This window comes from Vespula pensylvanica, chromosome 4, assembly GCF_014466175.1.
Source record: "Vespula pensylvanica isolate Volc-1 chromosome 4, ASM1446617v1, whole genome shotgun sequence".
Classification (NCBI taxonomy): domain Eukaryota; kingdom Metazoa; phylum Arthropoda; class Insecta; order Hymenoptera; family Vespidae; genus Vespula; species Vespula pensylvanica.
Genome location: NC_057688.1, coordinates 8946326 through 8957693, shown reverse-complemented (window position 1 = coordinate 8957693; position 11368 = coordinate 8946326). Strand labels below are relative to the sequence as shown.

At 28.8% G+C, this 11368-nt stretch overlaps 1 protein-coding gene across 2 annotated transcripts; it reads right to left on the bottom strand.

The window, feature by feature from the left end:
- Positions 1–1432: 1432 nt before the first annotated feature.
- LOC122628626 (receptor-type tyrosine-protein phosphatase-like N) lies at positions 1433–10765 on the bottom strand. 2 transcript variants are annotated; one of them, XM_043811082.1, is made up of 17 exons: positions 10585–10765; positions 9015–9169; positions 6717–6770; positions 6560–6620; positions 6340–6471; positions 6134–6224; positions 5205–6003; positions 4906–5108; positions 4691–4846; positions 4488–4614; positions 4305–4372; positions 3699–4079; positions 3400–3615; positions 3252–3257; positions 2404–2774; positions 2275–2328; positions 1433–2130 (listed from the first exon to the last, which is right to left on the bottom strand). In XM_043811082.1, the coding sequence occupies exons 2-17, from the start codon at positions 9100–9102 to the stop codon at positions 1857–1859; spliced, it is 3081 nt and encodes a 1026-aa protein (XP_043667017.1). In that variant the 5' UTR covers positions 9103–9169; positions 10585–10765; the 3' UTR covers positions 1433–1856. The 2 variants fall into 2 exon arrangements, with proteins under 2 accessions (XP_043667017.1, XP_043667018.1); XM_043811083.1 differs by lacking the exon at positions 3252–3257 and having other exon boundaries at positions 10585–10763.
- Positions 10766–11368: the final 603 nt, after the last annotated feature.

Here is an 11368-nt window from a genome sequence, read left to right as displayed (position 1 = left end):
TAAAATAGAAACTGATAATATAAAAAAAAAAACAACATTTCACATATTTCATTTGGACGTACATATTCCTGGTTTCAGTATATTCAAGAATATTACACATTTATACGTTTATACATTGATACAATATTAACATCATTGTAGTTTTGCACATGATGCATAATTTAATCGTATGCTAAATAATTATCAAAAAATAATGAAAAAATATTTCAAATAAATTTCTAATATACATCATACATACATACATATATATATATATATATAAAATGATTTGTTAAGAAATTATATTCTTATAATATTATCTTGATATTGTTTGTAATAAAATAATGTTCAATGCAATTGAAGTGGCTATTTTTTTGATTCAATAAAATAATAGAATTTTCATTAAAAATATTATTTAGAAAATAGAAGCAAAATGTTTAAATCATATTTGCATAATAAAAACATTTTTTAGTCAAGTAAATGATGCTTTGTTTTAGAATATTATAATATTAGAATATTGAGATATACATCGTACAGTCTATGCCATTTCTACCACATCAACAGAGTTTATTATCATATCTTTTAATGATAATATTACTCAACAACAAATAGATGTACAATCGTACATTCCAGTCACTTCTTATAGATTAATATATATGTGTGAATAAAAGCAATGATAAATAGCATTTTCAAAATAATTATTTAAATTAATTGTGCAATGAAACTTGAATTTTTAAAGATTTTGTTAAAATATTTCAAATAATTCTAATATAGATGTATACAAGCTTTTAGCACCTTTTCATAGTCACCATAAAATATGTACTAATAGACAAGAGATTATTTAGATTAGTTTTCATTAAAAACATTACAATATTAGCTTTTCTAATATTTGACACAAAAAATTTAAATACAAGCGAATTATAACGAAGTAATATAAAATAATATAATTCGATATTAATCATCCAAATTTTTACTTTCGTTTCGTTTGTACAGGATAATCGATAAATTGTAAATGTAAATAAAAGCTTTCTAATATTTCATACTTAATACGATTTACTTAATTATTTTAGCTATATTTTAAAATGACTACGAAAAAATTATTCATTTCTGTATTCTTATGCAATATGTGTTTGTTCATTTGAAAATATTTTTATACCAGGGACAGAAAAATACTTGATATATAAGTATTTCTTAATACCATTCAATAATAGAATTTCCTTGTTTTATACGTGTTTCTATATGTGAAACATATACTATTCGTAACTTTTAAATTAGGTAACTTTCAATTATATTTCTCTAGGCCGTCTGATTTTTGCATCGAAAAATATATAATACTTAATTATTAACAAAAAAATATATATTTAAATAAAGTGAAATAAAATTAGAAGCTTATTGAGGTAGAAATATTTTCTATACTTTAGTATTTGTTATTCTGTAGGACGAAGTAGAATTGTTTAATATATCAGTTTATTGCAATAATGCAGAGTAATATACTGGGAGCGTTTGATATATTAATTGTAAGAAGCGATGCCTTGAGTCAATTGTTGAATCGATAGTAATATTCTAATGGTTCATTTATTTATGAACTTTCATTATTGTATATCCATTTGTTTAAACTGCCTAGTTGTTTTTCATATAGTCCGATTCTAAAATCAATTAGAGAATCATTATAAATAGTGTATACAAGGATCAAGAATATTATTGATTAGAAGGCAAAGTGAAAAGAAACTTAGAAGAAACCAGTAGTTACTCCAATAGAATATCAATATGATTATACATTTACTATAGATATTTGGCCATTTTTCAAGGTACATTGGACTTAATTATATAGTACTTTCCCTATGGTCGCCAGTCCGGATTTCCGATGAAGAAACAGATCACTGGTTAGATTTCGTAGGTGAAGAGGAACCATTTCCCGTAGTCGATACTTTTTCGTTCGAAGGAATAGACAAAGCCTTTAAGATCGCGTGTACCTCTTCCGCAACAGCCATTAGTACGAATTCAAATTGTTGTTTTGTAGCAACCATATTCGGCCTTTGATCTCTAATATGTTCTAAAGCAGCGGCAATATCAATTTCCTTTGTCCCTTTTGCTATACGATTTAGAACCATATCAATCAAGCAGTAGGTACCAGTACGTCCAGCACCATCGCTATAAAATAAATATATATGTATGTTTCTCGTAGATCATAGATCATATACATATAATAACAATAATTACAAATTATTTAATAATTTCTAATTATTAAAATTTATTATTATTATAATTTAGAGTATGCAACTCTTTGTAACTTACCTGCAATGAACAACGATAGGACAGGATCGACCTCTATACGATTTATTAATTTTCCTAAAATATTAATTCAATTAAATATATCAATCTCACTTAGACAAAGGAATTATTCGAAATAAATCGTCTATATACCTGCGGAATTCCAATAATGCCTTAGTTGAGTGTGGTACACCATTCTCTGGCCAAGAGAGGAAATGGAATTGCGTGACCGTACGTGTTTCACTAGTAAGAAGATTTTTCAAATAAAATGATCTGACCAAATAATCATCGCACCATGGATGCTCCGAAACCAGATGCACTTCATAAATATGATATCGTTCGGATCCTTCTGTTTGATCTGGCCAGTAACGATAACACATAGCACGACCATCTTCGGTAAGTCGAGTTAACGTCACGATAACTACGCTACCCTGTTCCCATACTAATTGCCAAAAATCTGCTGCTGTTTGTGGCAGAGGTCCTTGAGTTGCTATGTAAGCTGGATTTCGTGGATCATGATCCGTCTAAAAAATGTAAATCAATGATCGATAGATATCTTCTTAACGTTCTTACATTAGCGTAAATATTTTTAATATAAGCAAGTCACACGAAAGCTTTTTTACAATGCATAATAATGAATGATTTTTAATAAATTTTATATTTATTTTCTAATCTTTCAAATGTCTCCTACGTAATCTTTAATAATTTTTCTTTGTAAGTAATTACTACTTACCTTACATTTCTTGTTGCCTTACACTTGTAATCGTTTCATGACTATACATGTTTATATATGTGTATGTATAAATAGTGTATGTGCTAATAGCAAATAAACCATCATTTTACAAATTATTGTAAACAATTCAGTATTCATGCTTCTCAATGCTATGAAATAAATGTTTTTTGTTCAAGCTAAATTAACGATATTGCTTTTTTCACTGCTCATTCAGCATAACTTTGCTGCTTTTCTAAAAAGATTTCTTCATGCTAATCGTGTGACTTACCGATTTCTTTGTTTTCATGTGCGGCATCCGAAAAAACGAATGTCGTGCGCATTTTATCAAATATGTTATATAAGAAAAATGAAATAATGAGAAAAGACAATCTAAACATTAACGAATATAATTCTTCATGCGATTTCAATATACTTACAATCGTGGATGCATTTATATAGTCAGAGTTATTAGCATTTGTAAGTTCGTTCAATACAATTCTAGAATGATCATAGGGAAGTGGTGCATTGGGACGATTATATTTAGATTTAGTATTGTTTTCTGTAACATCGGTCGAGGATGTTCCATACGAACACAATGCAGCCCATTCTTGATCTAAGCGATCTTTATTTTTCAAATGATCTTCCATATAACTCTGTAATTACAAATATTATTAATAGGACAGTCATAGAAAAAACAAATTTTTATATAAAGCACTTCAAAATCGTTTTTATTTACTAGAACCATATGCCCAGTTGATATATCCATGTTTGAAAAAGCAGGTTCATCGGTCCATGAAGACGTACTAGAACGATCAGATACGAAATTATTCGCTTCATTTTCACGCGATGAGCTAAGACGCCATGGTTCCTGTTTTTCTGTAGGTTGTTTAGCCTGCATTCTTACTCTACAAAGATCTTGATAATCTTTTGATGCTTCTGGATCAGGTGTAGTTAGACCTGCGAGTTTCTCTCGAGATTTTGCATGTCGACGTACTATTACCAAGGTGACTACTGCAGCTGTTATTGCAGCTGCTATTCCAGCAGCTACTATCGCTCCAAATAACGTGGAATTCATCTCTAAATCGTTTGGTACTTCCAAGGTCGCTGGTAATTTTGCCTTAAAGTAGATAAAGTTTTTTCTTTTTTTTTTTTTGTTTAAGAAAAGAAATAATCATTATATGGGTATCTAAAATTCGAATCAAATCTCATTATTGAATTCGATCCGATTCGATATATTTGAATATCGACGTTCATAGAATATAATTTATTATATTTCATATAAAATATAATTTATTATTCACGAAATATAGTTTTTATTTATAATATAAGGATAGTACGGAACCTTATCTCCAATGCCTGCACGAATCACATCTACACCTCGATTTCTTCGTAAATCGTTTCTTATGTCATCTAAAAAAATTAAAAAAAAAAAAAAAAAAAAAAAAAAAAAATCAAATTAATATCTTTTACTTCTTATCTACCTTTTTTCCTATTATATACATATATATTTATAATAAATGCTCACCGATCTTATTTACAACGTCAGTAGAGTTAAAGTTTTGATTATTTTCGTTAACTTTGAATGTTACTTCTGCGCGCCCAACTCGTATGTCTGTCAAAGTTCCAGTATTTAAACCTAATAATTTACGTACCTGTGAAATTAAAATGTTCGAATATATTTGATTTTAATAATATTAAATTAACGTTAATTACGTAACTCGTAAGTACCTCATCAACAACACGCTCGCCTTCTACCCAAGTATGAAACTCTTGTTGAAATTCAATGTAGACATGATCAGTGTCGACATTTTTATAAGACTTTTCAAAAGAATGTACATTACTTTTCCATTCCTTCTTCACAGGTAACGAAATTGGTACATCGTTCTAGAAGCAAGATATACGATATCACAATATGTCAAACATATTTGTAGATTTAAACTTACATTATCATCTTCTTGTTCAGTCGTAGTTTGAACCATAGAATCTTTTTCAGTGATAGGAGTTTGCATTTTAAATATATGATTATTTGTTGGAAATAATGGACCTGGTTTTTTAACATCGAGTCTTTCTCGTCGCTTAAAACCTGATAATTCGCGTCTCAATAAAAATGCATTCAAATCGTCGAGATGAATGTCAAAGGGGGTTTCTATATAAAAACAAATTGAAATGAAATTTCCATTTGTATAAGTTTAATTATAGGATCTCGAGAAGATATTAAATGTTTATTAACATTAAAATTTACCATCAGTATCCGAACCAATATCCGTTCCTTGTCTCAGAGACTGTACCATTCCTCCTTCTGTAAACAATGCATCTTCATCTGGCAAATCAACGTCTTTATCTTTTTGCAAATCCATTTCAATCCTAGCAAGATTTTTATTCAGATAATCCATCTTTTTATCGATATTTATATGTCGCTTTGTATTATCTCGCCACAATGGTTTGTCGTTTAAAAATTCGATAGTAGATACCGTCGGATGTTTATATTTTCTTGAAAAAGTTTTTTCATATTCCTCTTCAGGAACAATATCAAAATTATCTTCGTAAGATTCATCAAAGCCAAATTTATTATTAGATAATATGTCCGGATTGTTTTTAGATTCCATTCTCGTTTCTTGAAAGTTTATGTCATCATTAAGTTTTCTCATCTGGCTATCGTCATTTAAAACGTCCTTAAGTCTGTCAAAGTCTGATTTATCGCGTGCCTTTGAATTTAAATAATACGGTTGAGATTGATAAATTTGTGCTTTGACATCGTCTAAGGTTAAGGATTTTTTACGCAATTTTCTTTTATAGAAATCTTTGTCGTTAATCAAAGAATATTTATCGGAAGGATCTGAGCTATACGTTAGTTTATATAATTGACGCATATGTTCCGATTCAGGATCATTTTTTGATAGATCTAAAAATTTTTTATCATTTGGAAATAATCTTGTTGATTCGTCATGGCTACCCGGTGGATAATATATTTCATTAGCAAATTCACTATAAGAATTGCCATCATTGGGTGTAAACTTCACTATTGCAAAAGGAACTGTTTGCTGCAATAAAAAGCGATTACTTCTTTATATTATCATTAATATATATTTTATAAACTATATAAAGAGGTTTTTTTATTTATTTTTTGATCAAAGTTGCATGTACTCATTGTACAACTGACCGATCACTTACTCTATCCTTATCTTCGACGATATCTTCCTCTTTCAAACGATATCTATTATTTTCCATTAAATATTGACAATTCCGAAGATCCTGCGTTAATCTAATAAATAAATATTAAAAAGTATATAATATCTCTTTTATTTTCTTTTGTAGCACGAATTAAAACAAATTATATAGTGAATTATTTAATAAATCATTAAAAGGTCATATTATACCGATATCGAAGATTATCTAAAGACGTTCGTAAGATACACTGCGTATATGGATGCGACCATTTATATCCTTGAATTTCCAATCTTTGCAATTGCAATCGTAAGACATTCAATTCTTCAGTGTCTAATTTATACCTATATTAAAAAAGTACGATAGATATATCCTTTCAATTTCAATAAATTTTTTCTCCGATGATATCAATTCATAAAGTATGAAACTTACTGATATAGATCATCTGCTTCAAAATTGGAATACAAAGGTATACACTTTCCAAAAACTAAATCTATGAAATAAAATAGAAGATAATGATTCAAGAAATTTTTTTTAAATCGTATCAATATTTTACAAAATCATATAAGAAAATCATTTAAAAACTCACCGTCATAACATACTTCCGTTTGAGAATCGCAAAGATTTATATTAAATCGACAGCCTATGGATAAAAATAATAAATATAAATAACGACTAAAACGATTTGAACATGACGTTTACCAAAGTATATATACGTGTGCGTGCGTGTATATATATATATATAATAAAAGATAGATAAAGAGGATAGGATAACTAGCTCAGCTTATGAATGAAATAACAACCACCTGTCATGTTTCAATTCGGTTATTAAATGACGGGCAACAAGTGGTGGTCAGCAGATTTCGCTACTAAAACGTAACTTGATTGCATTAGAAAAAAGAAAAAAATATATATATATATATCCAAAGATACGATAGATAGGAAAAAGAGAAGCGTTCGTTTGCACAATTTTATGATTTCCTACGTGATATCGATAACCTGCATATTATGATACTAAACAAATATGAAAATATCAAAGAGGTATCGTATTTATTAGAAAGTATTATAAATAGAGATCTGTAAAGAGAAAGAGCAAAAGGAAAATATAAAAAGAATTTTAAATGAAAAGCATTGTGTATCTAATGAAAATATAGAAGGAAAAAATATGAAAAAATATGGGCGTGGAAAATGGCCTCGAAGAGAGACTCCGAAGTCGAAGGCGGTGGCTGCTGGCTAACTGCGCTGAATATACGGCTCAATAACCGTTGCTAGGAACGTGGGCGAAAATCGAACTCTGTCCCTTATTCGCTTCATTTATTTTAACATTGCCATTCAAAAGTACTTCCGAATTTCTCTTATAGCTCGTGCAACGATATGAGCCTACTCTGAACAAAACCTACCAACGAGTTACATTCCTAAGCACGTATTGTATGTATGTATACGTTATTGCTGCATTCGAACAAAGCCTAGCTCGTAGGCTATCGTTTAACTATTTTCCGATATCGATTTCGATACGATGAAAGTTAACTATATAGTTATATACGTATATAGTTATATAAGTATATAAGTAAATAAGTAAATAACTGTATATATATGTATATATATATATATATATATATATATATATATATATGAGAAAAAATATATATATATATCGGATAAAAATATCTGGAAAAAGAAAATCTAACTGCGTTTGATTCATTCATTCAATCATTCAATCATTCATTCATTCATTCATTCATTCATTCATTCATTCATTCATTCAAACGCACAACGATTTTTTAACAAAATATTCTTCTCAAATGAATCGAATGAATTGTTTTTCATTTTATTTGTTTTCTGTTCTTTCATATATAGAATATGATTTTAGCATATAAAATGAATTAAATGGATTATTTGTATTATTGGAAGATTAGATAAACAACAAATAATAATTATGATAAACAGATATGCGTGAAAGAAAATTCTAAAAATTCTGAATAAAAGGTCAAGGTGGGTGAACGTGAGTTACTAAGAGGTAATAATGGAAATAGAAAAGTTCGCGTTGAGTGGATGGAAGTTAAGTTTATGGGGTAATTACAAGTTTTCACGACAATCTTTTAAAATACGGTCAATATGAAAACGACCGTAAAAAAAAAAAGTGTTCTTTTTCTGAAAGATGCTTTGAGACATCTCATGTCAGCAATTAAAATAATAATATAAATTTTTATGAAGTCTCTTTAAGAATGTGTGCGGAGGTTGAAAGAATTATAATAAAAGAGGAATGAAAAGATGAAATAGAGAGAGAGAGAGAGAGAGAGAGAGAGAGAGAGAGAGAGAGAGAGAGAGAGAGAGAGAGAGAGAGAGAGAGAGAGAGAGATAGTTCCTGGAACGAGTTTGTTTTCTATAAAAGAAAGGAGAACGCACAAGTAATTTTTCTTACATTTTATTAAATCCATCGATCAATAATACTACTTATCATATATACGACCTAAGAAATGAAATTATTAACATACGTTTCACATGCATCAATGAATTTCAAATTCCGACAACTCATTAATTTTCATATAAAAAAGAAAAAGAGAAAAAAATGAAAAGATAAGAAAAATATATACGAATGAGAAAATTCTTTCTTTGTAAGAAATATTAATTTTCGAAAGAAACAAAATTTATACCATTGAACGAAGATAAAAAATTTTTACATCGATTTTATTTTATTTCCTAATTAAAAATCCTTCCTTTATAAACAAAAAAAAAAACAAGATAAATTCATAATTTATATTCACGAACGAGTTTAAAGTTTAGGATTAAGATCAATAATGTTCGATAGAAGTAATTAGACAAAAATGAAATTGAATTTGATTGTTGGATCGTTTATTAATAAAGTAATCGTAAATTATATACTCACCGACGTCACCATCAGCAAAAATACCATGGTAGAGGATACAGAGCAATAACAGCCCTAATCCTCCGTGCCAGAAATTTTTATACCCCATAGATACTCTTCCAATTGTCAGGCCAATTTATAGAACGTTTACTTCTTAATCTCCCTTGTTCAAAGGGCTAGAAAAAAATTTATATGTTAATAGCAATGTTATACAACATTGAAAAAAGCGAATATACATATATCTATGTGTGGGTGATTTTTAATAACTGATATATTTTAGGATACAATAAAGAGAGGTAATACGTTCGAACATTACGATAATGATTCAGGAATCGATTCAACATTTTTATTTGTTTGTTTGTTTATTAGGTAGCTATAGGTTGTTACGCGCGCGCGCGCGTGTGTGTGTGTAGGTATATATACATGAAATTACTTCAAAAGAACCCAATCTAAAATAGGAACCATAATACTACTTGACCGATTAAAAAAGATAGTGAAAGTCAAATGGAGCATAAGCGTTTCTTAAATATTAATTAAAAAACGAGCATGTATCGTAATATAGAATTGTTATAATAGAGAGGTATTAAAAATTCCATAAATTATAATTCGTAATATCAATTAAATTACTCATACTCCATTTGACTGCAATAATTGTGAAAATATACTAATTAAGAAAACTGCGATGTAAAGGGGTGGTGTTTATCTTAGATAATTTATATAATTCAAATGATATTTATAATGACCTCTTTTATCGTACTTCGATGTCCGAACGCATTTATATTTTTACACTATTTATATAAAAGATATGAATAACAATACATATATCTCAGTTTAATTTCAAAATAAAGATTTATGTTTCAACTACGAAAAGTTAAAACATTCGAAATGAAATTCAAATTGTTTTATCAGTTTTACTTGTATTATTGTTAGAGTTTAGAAGGGTTCTTTTACTAAATACAAGTAAAATTTATAACTTTACGAAACAATACTTCGTACTGTCATTTATTTTAAACAATATATAATTTTCTTTTTGTCTGATTAAAATTAATATCTATGAAAAGAAAAATATTTCTGTTTATACAATTCGGCGCTATTTAAATTGACTGAAAATCATAGAATCATTGGAGCGACATGTATCATTTAGGCGTGACAGCTGTTTTCTTTCTGAAAACGAGAACGAAGTTTGTAAGCTGCGATTTTAGTGATTTATTGACCTACGATAATTCCCATAACAATCTTCTTTTTCCTATCTACAAATTTACTTCGGAATGAATACAGTGAAATAATGTTTAAAAAGAAAAATCCAATGTAATTAAAAAGAAATTCGTTGTATAAACGTTAATTTTCTTTTGCTTTTTTTTTTCTTTTTCTTTTTGTACAGGTTTTCTAATTACGTTTCATTTGACTTTCGTTTAATTGATTTAATTAGTGAAATCCTTTCGACAATAAAGAAACATTTTAAGGGTCGAAGCATCAGGTTGTCATCGCTCTCCTTCCCTCCACCGACCCTTCCTTTCTTTCTCAAACTGCGTGGTACACAATGGCATCACTCTTCCCGGCTAGTAAGAATTTAATTAAGAATAGGACTTACCTGAAGATTGGACAGCATGCAGATATTATGAATTAGTCTTGCTGAGTCGATGCGACTGCCTTTCTATTTTATAATCACTTGCAAATAAGGTGGAAGAAAACTTTTATTTCATAACTCTTTGTGAAGTACGTATTTGGTCTGATAGCTCTGATGCCACTGACTGAGTGAACAACTCTTGCTACGATAAACGAGGAGGGCATGCGTTGGATTTCAAATCGATTGCTACGTTGCTTGAACGGGGAGGAAGAGAGAGAGAGAGAGAGAGAGAGAGAGAGAGAGAGAGAGAGAGAGACAGAGTAGGGAGAAAGAGAAGGACATTCTTGAATAAAATGTATGTATATGAAAGTGAGATATACTGTTGATATAATAAAGAGGATCGTTTGATAATACCTTTATCGGGTTGTATCGTGTTATTTCATACCATATATCAAAACTACTTGAAACCATTTTAAAGTACTTCTCTCTTGTCTGACTCGTTTCATGTTTGTTTCACTGTAACACAATCATGACTATGTATAACGTTTGTACTTTCATTGCGAAAAGATTTGCTTCGTATCGTTAATTTATATTCATGATAAATAATATCTCTCTTTGTTTAAACTACCTCTATCGTTTCTTTCATTTATTTATACTTTATATTCCAAACGCGTTTTCTCTATTCAATTAATTTTATTATTTCTTTTTTTTTTTTTTTTTTTTTTTTTTCTTTCACTATTCTTATCCTAAAACGCAATCAATTAGTAATCGATAAGTTTTGACAAATTGTATATTAATATTTATTAAT